This window comes from Ictidomys tridecemlineatus, chromosome X (genome assembly GCF_052094955.1).
Source record: "Ictidomys tridecemlineatus isolate mIctTri1 chromosome X, mIctTri1.hap1, whole genome shotgun sequence".
Classification (NCBI taxonomy): Eukaryota; Metazoa; Chordata; class Mammalia; order Rodentia; family Sciuridae; genus Ictidomys; species Ictidomys tridecemlineatus.
In genome coordinates, this window is record NC_135493.1 from 59,119,929 (window position 1) to 59,136,804 (window position 16,876).

A 16,876-nucleotide genomic window follows, 5' to 3' on the forward strand; every position below is an offset into this window, starting at 1 on the left:
TCTGCCAGTTGCTCCCATCATGACACATAGTGTTGAAACAGGCCCACAGCAACAGGGTCAGCTGAAAATAAAATAAAGCCTCCAAAACCATGAACCAAAACAAAATTTTCCTCCTTATAAGTTGATTTATTGTAAGTATCTGTTACAGTAGCAGAAACTGAATAAAATACTATGTACATCATGTATGCCCTCATGGGGAGTTCATCATCCTCATGACCACTTAGAAAAAGAGAGACAAACAATGGCTTCATTTATAGATGTATTTTGGCACTATGTTGCAAGTGAATAGTGCTGAAATATATTGCAACTCAGAGATAATCCAAAGAAATGATGGGAAAAAGATATGCTACCAATGAGTAAAATTTTGTGTGGTTCATATGAGTGTCAATTTTTAAATAAAATCTATCACTGTTGGGGGTTTGGATCTACTTTGCCTCATTGGCAATGAATAAAATATTGTATGATCAGGGACTTGGAGAGATTTACGTTAGAAAATTAATGATGAAATAGCTTTGGGAATAGGTTTATAGATCAGCCACTCATGAAGGGCACACATAGAAAATATATTTATGTTTCAGTCCATCCCATTTATTGATTCTTAGTTTTAATTCTTGAGCTATCAGAATCTTATTAAGGAATTTGGGGCCTAATCCCACATGATGAAGATTAGGGCCTATTTTTTCTTCTAATAGGTGCAGAGTCTCTGGTTTAATTCTTAGGTCCCTGATGCATTTTGAGTTGAGTTTTGTGCATGGTGAGAGATAGAGGTTTAATTTCATTTTGTTGCATATGGATTTCCAGTTTCCCCAGCACCATTTGTTGAAGAGGCTATCTTTTCTCCAATGCATGCTTTTGGCACCTTTGTCTAATATAAGATAATTGTAATTTTGTGGGTTAGTCTCTGTGTCAATAAATGGGATGGACTCAAACTAAAAAGTTTCTTTTCAGCAAAAGAAACAATCTGTGAGGTGAATAGAGAGTATACACCTTGGGAGCAAATTTTTACCCCTCACATATCAGATAGAGCACTAGGGTATATAAAGAACTCAAAAAGCTAAGCACCAAAAATAACAAATAACCCAATCAATAAATGGGCCAAGGACCTGAACAGACACTTCTCAGAAGATGATGTACAATCAATCAACAAATATAAGAAAAAATGTTCATCATCTGTAGCAATTAGAGAAATGCAAATCAAAACTACTCTATCATCTCACTCCAGTCAGAATGGCATCTATTATGAAGACAAACAACAATAAGTGTTGGTGAGGGGGTAGAGCACAAATTTTCATATCTGTGTATATAAAGTATGTTCACACCAATTCATGTCTTCATACATGTACTTTGGATAATGATGTCCATCATATTCCACCATAATTGTTAACCCCCTGACCCCTCCCTTTCCTTCCCACCCTTTTGCCCTATTTAGAGTTCATCTATTCCTCCCATGCTCCTCCTCCCTACCCCACTACGAGTCAGACTCCTTATATCAGAGAAAACAGTGATGTATGGAAAAAAGTACATTCATACACTGCTGGTGGGACCGTAAATTGGTGCAGCTAATATGGAAAGTAGTATGAAGATTTCTTGGAAAACTGGGAATGGAACCACCATTTGACCCAGCTATTCCTCTCCTCAGTCTATACCCAAGGGACATACTACAGGGACACAGCCACATCAATGTTTATAGCAGCACAATTCTCAATAGCTAAACTGTGTAACCTAAATGCCCTTCAGTAGATGAATGGATTAAAAATGTGGCATATATTCACAATGGAATATTACTCAGGAATAAAAGAGAATAAAATCATGGCATTTGCAGGTAAATGGATGCAGTTGGAGAAGATAATGCTAAGTGAAGTTAGCCAATCCCCAAAACACAAATGTTTTCTCTGATATAAGGAGTCTGACTCGTAGTGGGGTAGGGAGGGGGAGCATGAGAGAATTATATGAACTCTAGATAGGGCAGAGGGGTGAGAGGAGAAGGGAGGGGGCAGGGGGTTAGCAATGATGGTGGAATGTGATGGACATCATTATCCAAAGTACGTGTATAAAGAATTGATGTGAACATACTTTATATACACAGATGTTAAAATTTGTGCTCTATATGTGTAATAAGAATTGCAATGCATTCCATTGTCATGTATTTAAAAAATAAAGTCAATTTAAAAACAAATGTAAATTTAACTGCATACTTGTCAATGACTAATGAGTCAAAGAAGAAATTCAAATAGAAAATAGAAAAAAAATCTTGAGACAAAGACACATGAAAATACAGTATACCAAAATGGAGGGGACAGAATAAAAAAAGCTTATAGTGATACATGCCTACATTAAAAATGAAAAAAATATCTCAAATAAAGAACCTAACTTTACATATCAAAGAATTAAAAGAACAAACCGATCACAAAGTTAGCAGAAGGAAGGATATAATAAAGCTTAGAGCAGAAATAAATGAAATAAAAACATAAATGGTACTGAATTTTTTAAGTTCACCAAAATTGATGAACTTTTACCAGACTAAAAAAAGATTCAATAAACTCATAAAGAGGAGCTATTGCAAATACAGTTTTTAAAAATATTTATTTATTTTTGGTTGTAGTTTGACACAATACCTTCATTCTATTTATTTATTTATTTTTATGTGGTGCTGAGGATTGAACCCAGGGCCTCTCATGTGTTAGTGAGTGCTCTACCGCTGAGCCACAACCCCAGTCCCAACAAGTACAGTTTTTTTAAAAGAATACAGTAAAGTGTTTTACTGTATTTGAAGTGTAAGACATAGTGTTTTGACAAAAGTATATCTGGCTTAATGATTCCTACACTTGACCTAAAACAGAAAGTAGAACTACAAGTTTTTCTTAAATATCTGTTTTCTGGCTTTCATTTGTGTCTCTGACCAGCAAGAAAATATAACTCTTTAAAATATAGCTCTTTAAAATAAAAAAGGCTCCAGAGGAAAAAAGAAGAAAAGGTATTTATGTTTAATAAGGCTATCATTTACTATTGCATAACAAATTACTCTTAGAAGCTTAATAAAACACTCATTCATCAGCTCAAAAGTTTATAGGTCAGAGGTCTGGCCCAGCATGATCCTATTCTCTGCTTAAGGTCTCACAAGGTTGAAATAAAGATGTCAATCTAACTCATCTGGAGACTTTGTGGGGAAAATCTGTTTCCAAGATCATTCAGCTTGTTTTCCTAAATCAGTTCCTTGCAGATATAGGCCTGTGGTCCCCATTATTTTTTGGCTGTTAACCAGGCTGTTTTTAGCAACTAATGGTCATTTGTGTTCCTAACCCTGTAGCCCTTCAGATCTTTGCTGTGTAAGGGCACATTTAATCTCATTCTTCTAATCTCTGACTTATCTTTCTCTGATCTTAGATCTGTATTTTAAGGGATAATATAATTTGGTCAGGCTCACCCAGATAATCTTCCAGTTAAGGACAAACTGATTTGACACTCTAATTACATCTACAAAAGTTCTTCACAGCAACACATATATTATTATTTGATTAACTGAAGAAGGTATTTATATATTGTGTGGTGGTAATTTACAGAGCTATTTTAGAATTCTTCTTGCCATTGTCTGCTTTCTGGTTCCCTAAATTCATGAATTTCTTAGCAAAACACATTTAGCTCCTCTGAAGATTTCCCGTAATCTCATCACATTTACAGCATCAACTCAAAAGTTAAAATATCACCATCTTAAATCATCTAAATCAGTGTTGATGAGGATCTTGGGCATAATCCATTAAGAAAAATTTCTGAAGACATCTCTCCCCCGCGCCTGTGGATCTGTGAAACTAAGGAGATAAATTCTCTGTCTGCAAAACTTCCCATATGTGGTAATTAGATGTAGCACACCAGTTCCAGATATAAGTATGTGAAATGGAAGATAAAAAGGGGCCACTGGCTCAAAAATGTTTCCTTACTAGTTTTTAAGGTCTAGGGATAACCCCTGTGGCTCTCAGCTTTAACTTCTGTGCTCTTGCCTCTGTCCTCTCAGCTCTGTAGTCTAAGCTCTTAGATCTGTCTTTGAGTAACCCTTCCTTTTTCACTGCAGGCAGCACATGTTCCCAGCTGAGTAGTTTTATCACACTAGGAGAATTTGGGGGAGTCTCATGGCCTCCTTTTATTGTATATTCTATTTCATTTCAAACTGGTGGTGTTTCTGCTGAATATTAAGAATTTATAAAAGAATCTTAAGAATCCTATATAAATGCCACTGAATTTTACTCCATTGGAGAAAATCTACAATCAAATATTTTTGACATCATCTTTCTTTATATTAGGTAGCTGGGTGTGGCTGCTCTTAGTTCCTAAAGCCCATGCACATTCTTTACTGCATGGTGCCCTCCATCTTCAAGCTAGTAGTGTCACATTGAATCCTTCTGCTTTGAATCTCTATTTCTCAGTCACTGAGTTCAACATTCTCTAAACTTCCTAGAAGCCATATAATTTGGTTGAGAGAATGTGAAAGTTATATTTTTAATTTCTTGAAAATGACCTTTATGTGACAGAGTACTTTGATTTTGTCTTTTTGAGGTTTCAGCAAAAGTTTGTACCAGATATACCTTCTCCCACAGTGCCATATTTTTGGAAGAAATCTCTTAATTTTAGTGTATTTTGCCATTTGGATAATAATATGGAATTTTCCCAAGTCATTATGTCCTTGTTGCTTTTTGTTTAACAGATAATCCCTCAAATGATCATTCCTATCAGGTTTTATAACAAATAGCAAGAAACCTCAAAGCTTTTCTTGGAAATCTTAGTTAAATGTCCAAGTCTATCACAAGTTCTACTTTACACATAACTGTGGGGAACAGTTTCTCTAATCTTCATGCCACTTAATATACAGATCTCCCTTCCTCTAGTTTCTAGTAGCACGTTCCACACATCCTACTGTTGCCTCACTAGCAGAGTTGTTAAGATGTTTATTTTTACTTTATACTCAGATCAAGTAATCATGCTTTTCAAAATTCTCCCAGCATCTATTCACTGACAATTTCTCAATTTACTCTCACATTTTAGGTATTTGGTATTTTTAGTACCAAAATATGTATTAGTACCCCATTATTGTATAACAAATTACTTAAAATTTAGCAGCCTAAACATCCACTTATTATTTTAACAGTTCTATAAGTCAGAACTTTTGCACAAGTTGGCTGGATTTCCTGCTTACAATCTTATAAGGTTGAAATAAGGTGTGAGCTGAAATTAGTTTCCATCTGGAGGGTAGGAGGTGTATGCTAGCAAGTTTATTCTTTTGGGCAGAATTCATTCCTTATTCTGTAGGTCTGAGGGCCCCAGCTGGGATAGAGGGAACTTGCTCTGATTTAATTTGTGACCTTATTTAAAGCTGGGTTTAAGTCATGTAAACATAGATATAGCCTAAGATATAGCCTTTCCTGGTTCCAACTGAAATTCAAGGATGTATATTGGCACCCCTCCTTTAGAACCTCAACTTCAATTTCTGTTTCACAGAAACAGAATGATGATGGCTAAAAACACTAATATCTTCAACTTTCCTACCAGCAAAAGCCTCATGACTAAAGTTGTGACAAGGGTAGCATTCACCTCTGTGGGCTGCTTTTAGATTGCATTCATAGAAGTCTTCACTTCCTTGATATCTTTCCAATTATTTTCAGCATAATTTTGTTCAGCTTTTCTAATAATCTACCATGGGAGGGTTTGCTCTGATACAAGCTAATCTATCACTGATAGAATCCTAACTTCTATTGTTTTACTAATTATTAAGAATTTCTTCCAGGCTGGGGATGTGGCTCAAGCGGTGGCACGCTCGCCTGGCATGCGTGCAGCCTGGGTTCTATCCTCAGCACCACATACCAACAAGGATTTTGTGTCCGCTGATAACTAAAAAATAAATATTGAAAAATTCTCTCTCTCTCTCTCTCTCTCTCTCCCTCTCTCATTCTCTCTTTTAAAAAAAAGAATTTCTTCCATAAACAATGCCTTTTGATGATCATTTAAGTTAGCAAGACATATCTTGACATTTTGCTCACTTTGTGAGCAGTCCATGTACATACTTCTCCAGATTTCCTTCTCATCAATTTCCTAATTTTTCACTCCAAGTCACTGGAAATCTAGTTAGCCAATTTGCTAGTCCAATTGCTCTTGAATTTGAATAATATCATTTTGCATCCCATGTGATCAATATATGTTATTCTTCGGAGATGAGATGCCCCCCAAAAGCTGATAGGTTATCCAATGCAGCAATATTCAGAGGTGAAATGATGAGATTATGAGAGCTATAACAATGAATCAATGATGGATTAGTAATTTGAAAGGATTACTGTACTGGGTGGTAACTGTAGGCAGGTAGGTCATGGCTGGAGGAAATAGATCACTGGGGGATGTGCCTTTAGGGATTATATTTTGTCCCTGGCTCCTTGTGTTCTCTCTCTCTCTCTCTGCTTCCTGGCTGTCATGGGCTGAATAGCTTTTCTCCATCATGCCTTTCCACCATGATGTTCTGCATCACTTCCTACAAAACTGTGATACCCCAATAAACTTTTCCTCCTCTAAGTTGTTCTTATTTTTTTAAAATATTTTATTAGTTGTTCATGGACCTTTATTTATTTTTATGTGGTGCTGAAAATCGAACCCAGTACCTCACACATGCTAGGCAAGTGCTTTACCACTGAGCCACAATCCCAGCCCCCTCTAAGTTGTTCTTGTCATATATTTTAGTCACAGTGATGAGAATTTGATTAACACAATATGTCATCTAAATTTCTTCCCATTAGGAGAATTTACCTTTGTTCTACTCTTTCATTTCCAATCTCTACTCACTTCTCCTGTCATAAGGAATGTTCCATTAGGCCATATATATGAATTGATAGTTCAGCAGCAGGAAAAGCTATCTTGAGAGTCTGAACATCCTGTTTGTGCCATTTTCTTGTGCCTTGTACTCATCCTTAGGTTCATTTGTTTATCTATAATTTCAATTTTAAACTGAATTCTTCTGTGTACATCTCTTCTGTGATTTGCTGGATCTGCTCCTGATAAGCAGTTTAGGATACATTAGTTATCTGGAATTCCATAGTCAGATATTTGGTTCCTTCTATCATACAGGAGCTACTTTTCAAAAAGAGAACAATTGTTTCCTTAGTCAGTCATTTCCAAAAGCTCTTTAATATGATCATGGGTTATGATACAGTTTGGGGTATCCAGAGATTACCATCAATTCAAAAACTTTAGTAATCACTCTTACAATGTCTTGGTATCTCTCTTGTCTTAGTGCACAGTCAACCTGGAAAGTATTTGCAGGTTCACTGGGGAAATTTTGATGAAAGATTCATAGTGTACCAGTGGCTATAGAGGGCCTGCCTTCTCATTTGTTAGGAATGAAGTAGAGAAACACCACTACAACAACTTGAGTTAGGGTTTCTAACATACCTACTTTCTTTTCTGCCTAAATATGTCAGGCAGCATCTGACAGGTTGTCCAATTATCTCACTTTAGGAATGCTCTTATTACCATCACGACAGATCCTTGTAGGTCAAAAATCCTCTCATTAGCATTTTATTACTGTGGCTTATTTTGGTGTTGCACTCACTTTGCCTTAGCTAATTAAGCCTTGTTACCTGTCTTCCACCACTCTGGGAATCAATAATTCACATTAAGATTAGGTAGTAAAATTGTACTGCAGCATTCTCCACCATCGCCTTCAACTCATAAAGACACGCAGAAATCTTTAAGGATGCTGATAACCCTCTCACCAATGCATTTCACAATGGCTTAGAGTGTGCCTGCACAAATGCCCCTATCCCATACATAAGGGTTCCATTCCATCCCTACTACTGTTCTTAATTTATTGTAAAAGCCATAGCAGATGGAGCATTTCATTGTCAATGGAACTGCAACACTACAAGGACCTGGATTTGGTCTTCAGCTGTGCCTGCCCTAAGACAAAAGACTCTCTCAAACCTACCATGAAAGCTTTCTGGTGCTCTACATGTGTTCTTAACCTCCAATGTTCTCATTTCCCTATGCATACTCTATATGAACACATACTCCCACATGTTTGTGATAATTATTTCATCTCCATGAAGCAGGCCTGAAAGACAAATGAAGAGAGGCTACTAAATATACAGAGCCTATGGAGAAAGCCACCTCCTAGGAACCTTAGATAAAGGACTCTGCTAGCATGTGCTGACACCTTCAGGAAACAAGTTGGAAGAAAAAATTCCTGACCACATTCTCCATTATGGGATTCAAGAGATCAAAAGAGCCATCTGATGTGGTCCATGTAGGCCTCTCTTCCTTGGATCACAGAGCAGGGTAGAGAAGAATGGAGACTGAACCAGGATGGGAAGATGAGGAAATATGCAGCAAATTAGTGATGGTCATGGGGAAAAGTGCCTGCACTGGAAAAGAGCGCCTCTATTTAGCTTTATATACATTGTAAGGAGAAAGGGAAAAAACATTATTCTTCAAGGTTATCTGGGGCAGAATTGAGATTTGCTTAAAATTTTTTATTAAAATAAGAAATTCACATGGATATTGACCCATGGTAAAAGCATAGAGCATGCTGAATTAAGCATATTGTCTTATAATCATGAATTTGAGGAGTTTTGAGTGATTTGTATCAGCTCATAAGTTTTATTAATTTCAGTCAGATTATTTGTTTCTGATCTAGATGGACCTTTCTTCCAAGGATTCTGCTGTTGGGGCTGGCGATGCAGCAAGAATATGCCTACATGTATGAATTGCCAAGATCATTGTAATGTCATGTGTAGCTAATAAAAAATAAAATAAAATAAAGAATATGCCTACCTAAGCAGCAGTGTACCAGAGACCCTCTTTTGTGCTCTCTGGTTCCATGTACACATCAGTGTTTCTGGACCCAAAATAAATACATCTTTTCAGAGCTCTTATAGAGAGGGAAGATGATTGGAAGTCATACCTAGCCATTCTAGATCCCTTGCTATGAGATTTTGGCTATGGTGTATATCCATGCTACTTCTATGTTGCATTTTTTTTCTTCAATAAACTTTAGATTTGCAAACATTGCCATTTGTGGTCCCATGAGTCTCCCATAGTAATGAAACTGGTTAGCTACCCTAGTTTTTAGGGCATCTGAAGCAGAAAATACAACATACTACAAGGTGCCTTGCTTATGCCTTTATTTATAGGCATAATTTTCTCTAAAAGAAACTTGCAGGTTCTGTTCAGTGGATATAGTAATTGTTGCCTGTTGGATTCTTACTCCCAAAATTTGTTTTATACTTTAGAAAGGTCCTCCCTCCCTCACCATCCAGAAATAAGAGAGACACTATAATTCTTTTTTCTGCTTACTTTATGGTTTGCACTGAATGTGACTGAAATCATAATGAATATATAAATTAATGCCCTTTTAGTGTGAATTAGAATCACATAGGATGCCTGATAAAACAGAGATTCCAGAGATTTATTCACTGGAACTTAGGAGTGGGTCAAATAGTTGACATTTTCTTTTGGTGATTTTGATAGGTATCAAGCTAACACACCTTAAAAATGCATTAGTAATGGCTGGTGATGTATCTCAGGGATAGAATGATTTTCTAGTGTGTGTGAGGCCCTGGGTACAACCCCAGGACTAATGCATTAATCAAATGAGATAGGGTTAAATTTGTGGTACAAGCCCTTTTCCATGGTGTTCCTTTTGGAACTGCAAGTAAACGCTACTAGAGAAGACTCCACAGTTATTTATGTAGATAGGGAATTATGTGGGACAAAAACTCTTGATTCAGCTACTATTATTTATAAATTCATTAAGAACTGTGCTAGGCACTAGGGGTACCAGGATAAAGGTCAGATTGTGCTTTGAAAAGCAGAATCCAATGTTTCCTAATTTTTTTAAAGCTCCAGCCCACAGCCAGAAATAAATTATTCACAACTCAGGTACACACATGTACATGTATACATAACTGAAACACAAATTTCACAAAAATATACTCACTTTATCTACCTGAAATATAGTCTGATATTTACTATCTGGCTCTGATTTTATTATATACCACTTAATTAAACATATTGCAAATCTTCACTGAATTTAAGATATACTAATCAATGTAGGGAGATGAAACTGCAGTTTGACAACACAAGTCTACTTAATAATCTGTGGTGTATGTATTATATAATGCATATATTTATCTTCCTAGAAACATATTTCATGAGGTAATAGTGGGGTGGCTGAGGAGAGTCTCCTTATAAGCCAGTGTTTCTTTTTGGGGGGGGAGATATTGGTGATTGAACTCCACCACTGAGCCACATCCCCAGCCCTACTTTGTATTTTATTTAGAGACAGGGTCTCACTGAGTTGCTTAGCACGTCACTTTTGCTGAGGCTAAGCTCTGAACTCACAACCTTCTTTGCCTTAGCTTCCTGAGCTGTTGGGATTATAGGCATGCACCACTGCACCTGGCATAAGCCAGTGTTTCTCAAACTTCAATATGCACAGAAATCACCTCAGGGTATTGTTAAAATGAAAATTTTGATCAGTATGTTTGGTGTAGGGACCTGAGATTCTGTATTTTCTAACTTTCTCTCAGATGATGCTGATGCAGCTCATCCACAGATCACTTTTTGTGTAGCAATGCTCTAATATTCACAAATGTATTAAACTGGTAAGGCAGTACCTACCAAGAGTTACCTAGGACAAAATTTCTTCTAAGGATGACAAAAAATTGGACAAGTCACTGACATATGAGAATAGCAAGTGTGTTATTCAAAATTTACCCGTCTCTCACATCTGAATCTGGTAGAGAGACTGCTGCATGCAAAAATGCTATCAACAGACCGAGAAAGAATTATTTTACTAAAAATATGAAATCCATCAGGGGCCAAAGTTATCATTGAGATGTTACTCAACTTGGTAAGTAAAACTCAAAAGTGAGGAAAAGGGTATTATCCATATTTCTATAGATATCATGGCTTGGAATACAGTTGACTTGGCTTACTGGAGATTCCAGAGAAATCAATGGGGCTTTGTCTTGATGCCTGCCCATCAGCAACACTGGGATCCTTTGGAGGTTGCAAGATTTATGAGAAGGGGCACAGTGCCTAGCAGACATGGTATTACATAGGGGAGGATAATACCTACCTTTCAACTTCCTGAACGTAACCCCAGGTACAGGTGAGATGTACCCCAGTCTTTCTCCAAGTGTCTAAAGGAGTCTTGGTTCTGCTAGTACTGGGGATAAAGTAGAAGGCAATCTAACACATTTCACACACTTTGTACCTCATGTGATATACTCAGCAGTTATGGAATGCAAGTATTATCCCCATTTGACAGATAAGAGGACAGTCCCTTACGAGTAAGGGTTTTGTAATAACCATAGATTCCTCCAAATATGAGTCCCAGAGGTAATGGGAGTTTTACCTATAATTTTAGTTTTGACAACAAGAATTTTAAGTGTTTCCACAGCCTTTATAAGCTTATTGAACAATTTTTCCATTGTTATTTATGTACTGTTTTCTAATTTTTAAATATCTTATTACTTTTTGTGAGATAAGAAATCTGTTTTCTTTTTTTTAATTTTTTAAAGAAAGAGAGAGAGAATTTTAATATTTATTTTTTAGTTTTTGGTGGATACAACATCTTTGCTTCTATGTGGTGTTGAGGATCGAACCCGGGCCGCACACATGCCAGGCGAGCACGCTACTGCTTGAGCCACTTCCCCAGCCCAAAGAAATTCGTTTTCTTTAGGAAAAAAATAAACAGATAAGTTGAAAAGAAACAAGAAAGAAAATCACCCACAGCCCACAACTCAGAAAAGCAATTGTTAACCTTTTAGGGATCAAAACTTTCTATCTTCCCTGTGCACACATGCACTACACTTTCCTTTTACAAAAACAAACAGATTCTGTAGATGATACTGTAAACTCCTTTATTTTTCCAAAATCACAATAACTTTGCAATACACATGGGGAAAATTCCCTACATAAACACAAAGTGAGTGCTGCAATAGTGTCAAAAGAACTTCTTGTAACAGAAGAGACACTTAATGTATTAGCTTAAAACACAAGACCTGGCAATTGCCTGCCAGAAGCACTACACATAGGGAATGTCTTCAAGGTCTCTCCGTGGGGCTCTACAGCCACCCCTGAATTCCCTTGGGCCCCTTGGGTAGAAGGGGTCCTCTAAATTTCTTTGCATCCACAAAAGCCTCCCTAATTTCTGTCTGCTTTTTCTCATGTCATCCTTCACCTTAGCCATACTGTCAAATTCTCTTATCATATCCTCATTGCTGAAATTCATATCATGTATGGACTCTTTATACTGCTTGAGGTAATGAGCCAGCCCCTTGTCAGTTTTTCTTTTGGCTTTCCTGGGTATGTCATCCTCAGCTAGGCGCTTTTCTGCAGCCCTTGTTTCACTTTCTGGCTTTCCTGAGCACTCTGGCTTTTCCTCACTTTCCACCTTTCCCTCTCTCTCTGGCTTTCCTTCCTCTTTTGCTGTTCTCTCACTCTCTGGCTTTTCCTTATCCTTCAGCATTTCCTGATGTGCAGTCTTTTCCTCATTTTCTAATATTTCCTTGTCTTTCAAGGTACAGGCTCCTTTTGGCTTTTCCTCATCCTGTGGCTGTTCTTCATTTTCCTTCTTTCCTTGGTTGGAAGGTGTTCCTCTGTTTTCACTGTAGAGTTCTTCCATGTCACGATTTCCTCTCCTTTTCCTGTCCTGGGAATGGGGGAAGAGAAGAGAAGACTAAGAAGAGACATGGGAAACTGAATGGGGCTGTAACACAGGTCCACAGGGTATTGCATCTTGACCTTGTGAGGGTTCCTCTTAGCTTGCCCAGCCCTCCAAGTGTGCCTCTGCAAGCCCCTTACCACACATTCCTCCCCCTACAGCAAGCATTCCCGGGGCTGTGCCCTCCGCACTCTTACCCCTTCTGGGTCCCTGTCCGTGCTGCACACCCCGCCTCACTGACCTGCAGGGATCCTGGGCGGGTTGCTTCTCTTTTACAGGCCTCCCAGAGCTCTGGGAACAGATGCGCAGACCTGCAGACAGGATACGGGGCCGGGGCAGGGCGCTCAGGACTGACAGGGACTGGGGTCCCTTTTTTAAATCCAGGCCCTCCTCACTCAACCTTCTCCTCTACTTCAAGTCGCCATTTCTTTTCAGGTCTTGGGCATCAAACCAGGATACTTTGCACACTATGTTTGGGTCTGCATGTCCCCCTATCGAAGGCAACCTGCCTCACCCCTTCCCCGCTTTTGCCCAGGTTATGCAGTTCCATTTCATAGGTGCAGAGTATGAGAAGGGGGTTATTTCCAGAAGGCATCTACGTTTCACTGTCGCATTGCAGGGTTGCCCCCCACCGCATGACTTGCTCTAAAATGGATGGAGGAATGGGGCGGAGGTTCGAGAAGGCACCTGGACTTCTGCAAGGCCCTTCAGTCCCTGCCGCTCCGGGTCTCCCTCCTCACTGATCTCGCTGATCCCTTCCCCCGCCCCCAGTTAACTGCTGAAGGATCCTGCTGCCACCCACCTCCATCCTTGCCCCGGGTCTGATGACAGCCCCTGCATTCACACTGACCTTCAAAGACCCAGGACAGGCCTGCGTGTGTCCTCTAGCTCACGGAAGCCTTCTAAGGGATCACCCGCCACCCAGAACAGAGTTCTGTGTGGATGCAGGGATCCAACTGCAGGGCGCGCGATCAGGCAGGCGCAAAGGCTAATGCCTAGGTTGGGCCCCAGCTGGTCACGTGAAAGCTGCGTCACTTGAGTTTACCCGCGCCCCCCCCATACTATGCCAAAGCACCTCACCCCCCCCCACACACAAATCCTAGAGACTTTGAAGCTGCTGAAGAGGTGTGTGTGTGTGTGTGTGTGTGTGTGTGTGTGTGTGTGTGCGCGCGCGTCTCTCTCTCTCTCTCTCTCTCTCTGTGTGTGTACACCCAGAAAAGGAGGAGGAGTTGAAAACCTGACCCCAGGTGCATTACCTGGTGCACCTAACAGCATCCTCTCACATCATCCCTCTCAGATGCCCATTTTCATCAGGTTTGACAGCAAATCAGAAGAAGTACGTTATTTAACAAGAACGCTCAGCTCCTGAAGCTCACAACCACTTTGCAAAACGCCTTTGTCTAATTCCCCCCAGATCCTTAAAAAAGGAGGAAGACATTGCCAACACCTTGATTTCAGTCCAATAAAACTGATTTGAGATTGTTGACTCCTACAACGGTAAGAGAACGAATGTGTGGTGTTTTAATTAGCGCTAGAAAAGTAATAAGTTTACTAAACCTATTCAAGACTAGTTTGACATAAGTTATCAGTAATAGCAAGGCATTATTTTAAAATTTAAAATGTTGGGAAATATTAAACTAGAGGTGATGCTAGGTGAGTACACAACAATTCAGATTGTTGGGGATAAATCATCCTGAGATAATTTTCATCCTGAGATAATTCACAGAAATTCACTAGCATAATGATTGAATGTGGCCTAGGGTCAATAGAGTCAGTTTTCCTAGTTCCCTGGACAAGAAGACTAACTTTACAAAAAAAAAAAAAATTCTAAACATTATTGTAGATTTACATGTAATTGTAATTTCCCCGCAATGGTAATGTCTTGCCAAAAGCCCCTTGGTGCCCCTGGCCCCTGTGCTTTGTGTTGCAATGTTCACTCACAAATCTTCTTTTATTCCTGGGTCAGTTATACATATTATTCTTGAGAAATTAATATAGAATATACTAAGTGGAATGGGAAAATATATAAAATAAAGTGAAATAGAGTGATAGCTTTCTTTTCCAACACTATCCAAATAATTAAATGATTGTTTTCTTTTTTCCTAAATTCTCTGAGAAATCACTTCAGCATGTAGATATGAGACTCAAGCTAACACATAATGGAAATTTTTGCATTTCCCTTCTATTAAATACTACCACTTAACATGCTCACACTTAAGGATAAGTGTTTTTGAACTGTGTATGAATTTCCCCTTGACAATCCATTAATGTGTGACTGAGTACTAATAGTTTTGTTTTTCCAAGTAGACATGTCTAGTAAATATAAGCATCTAGTTCTCAGAAGAAAGATTTGCAATATAGATTTTGGCTCGAAATCCTGGCCAATAATGCACACTTAATAAATATCAGTTGAAATGATTAGTTTAAGTATTAGTTAAAAAGTATGGTTCTTAATCCATTAAGAGCTCCTATAACAGAATAATAAAAAGAATAAAATTTGTTAACAGTACACAGAGGAAGAAATTTAAATAAATTCTTATTTCATTTTATTGATTATTGTATCATAAAAGAATATAACTCATTAATAATTAAGACTAATAATTAACACTTATCACATATTAGCTACAAAAATTATAGGCAGAAACATACCCAATATAACATGGGCAAAAATTCACAGGAGACACATTTTTAAATTAACAATGCATGTAGATGAAGAGAAAAAGATAAGACTTGAATATGATTCAAGGAATTGGAAACTGACCTATCAGTGTGTTTTTAAAATATTTTTTTAAATATTAAAAATACATTTAAGTATTATGATGATGCCAAGAATGGAGGTATTTACTGCAACACTGAAATAGAAAACAAAAAAGGAATAAAACAAAAAGCAATCTAAAATGTCATCAATAAACAATGAATATAAAAATAAAGATCAACAAAAATATTTCTGCTTCTCTGGGGAATAATCTCTGGGTTTTTTTTTCTAATACTTTTTTATGGAAACTTGATATTGGTATAAGTAGACAAAATTTCTTTGTTTTCTGTTTGTTTCAGTGCTGGGGATTCAACCCAGGGCCTTTCACATACTAGGCAAGTGCCTTAACACTGAGCTACATTCCCAGTGCAGACATTTCTTATGGCAAAAAATGACTACGGATCAGTGAACCCTTCTGTTTTTGACTGTGTCCATTACTGCTATGACACCTGCAGGTGACACTCATAGGCTTTATAAAACATTGACTTCTTTCAGGCATGGTGCTTGTAAACAGGTTTCCTCCACACTCTTTGTGGTATCTTTGTTATACCCAGACACTCACATAGGGGGACAGAACATGCGAAGAACAACCCCTAGACAGATCTCTAAGAACTTCTCCTGCTAAAAAGATATGCATATTTGACAATGTCTTCCATTTTATCTCATTACAAATTCAAATGAACCTAGTACCAGTTGGCACCAGATGAGTCTTATGAGTTTGGCTGCCAATGTGAATCCAAATTCACTGATGTGGGAGTTATAAACCAGCACAAAAATAGTATATTCATTCAATGAAATACTATGCTACAGTTGAAATGAATGAGTTATATCTATATGTGTTAAAATAGGTGAATCTCTAAAGCATTTTCAAGTGAGAACAATTCAAATAGCAACAAGACAAAATCAGTATAATGTACTCCAAAGCTGAATCTTATGCATATAAAATGATACCTTACATTATTCATAATACAAGCATAAAAGATAAAAGTAGAAGTAACCAATTGGAAAGTATACATATAGTTGTTATATCTAGGGAACTAGGGAAGAGAATGGATAATGAGCTTTTCATTGAATCTACAATACATTTCTTTAAAAACCAAAAATGTCTGAATCAAACTTGGCAAAATGCTAAAGTGTGTTAGATATGGAAGGTGAGCATACATATAACTATCATATATTTTCTTTTCCTTTCAATGTTTGAAATATTTTTAAACAGAATGGATAATATTACATATTAGTGACAGTTTTAACAAAATGTCATTGTTAGAGCACAAACGTGCAAAACGTATTCCTGACCCTCCAATACTGTAGTATCCAGGGTTTAATTCTTGGATCCCAACACTTCCCCATCTTCCCTCACTTGTAAATTATTTCAACTAGTTCCTTGGGATAAAATTCATATAAATATGACTCCATTATGT

General features: G+C 37.8%; 1 protein-coding gene across 3 annotated transcripts; it reads right to left on the bottom strand.

Annotated features, from left to right (window-relative positions):
• Positions 1-11,880: 11,880 nt before the first annotated feature.
• On the bottom strand, positions 11,881-13,713 carry LOC101967373 (transcription elongation factor A protein-like 2). Of its 3 annotated transcripts, none has more exons than XM_021721462.3 (3): positions 13,551-13,713; positions 12,898-13,011; positions 11,881-12,688 (listed from the first exon to the last, which is right to left on the bottom strand). In XM_021721462.3, the coding sequence occupies exon 3, from the start codon at positions 12,659-12,661 to the stop codon at positions 12,062-12,064; it is 600 nt and encodes a 199-aa protein (XP_021577137.1). In that variant the 5' UTR covers positions 12,662-12,688; positions 12,898-13,011; positions 13,551-13,713; the 3' UTR covers positions 11,881-12,061. The 3 variants fall into 3 exon arrangements, with proteins under 3 accessions (XP_021577137.1, XP_021577136.1, XP_005342481.1); XM_021721461.3 differs by having other exon boundaries at positions 12,942-13,011; positions 13,551-13,712; XM_005342424.5 differs by lacking the exon at positions 12,898-13,011.
• Between the last annotated feature and the right edge of the window lie 3,163 nt (positions 13,714-16,876).

Bases quoted from the DNA above. Each gene is read 5' to 3' on its own strand.
- LOC101967373 (XM_005342424.5), bottom strand. From the start codon at position 12,661: ATGGAAGAACTCTACAGTGAAAACAGAGGAACACCTTCCAACCAAGGA.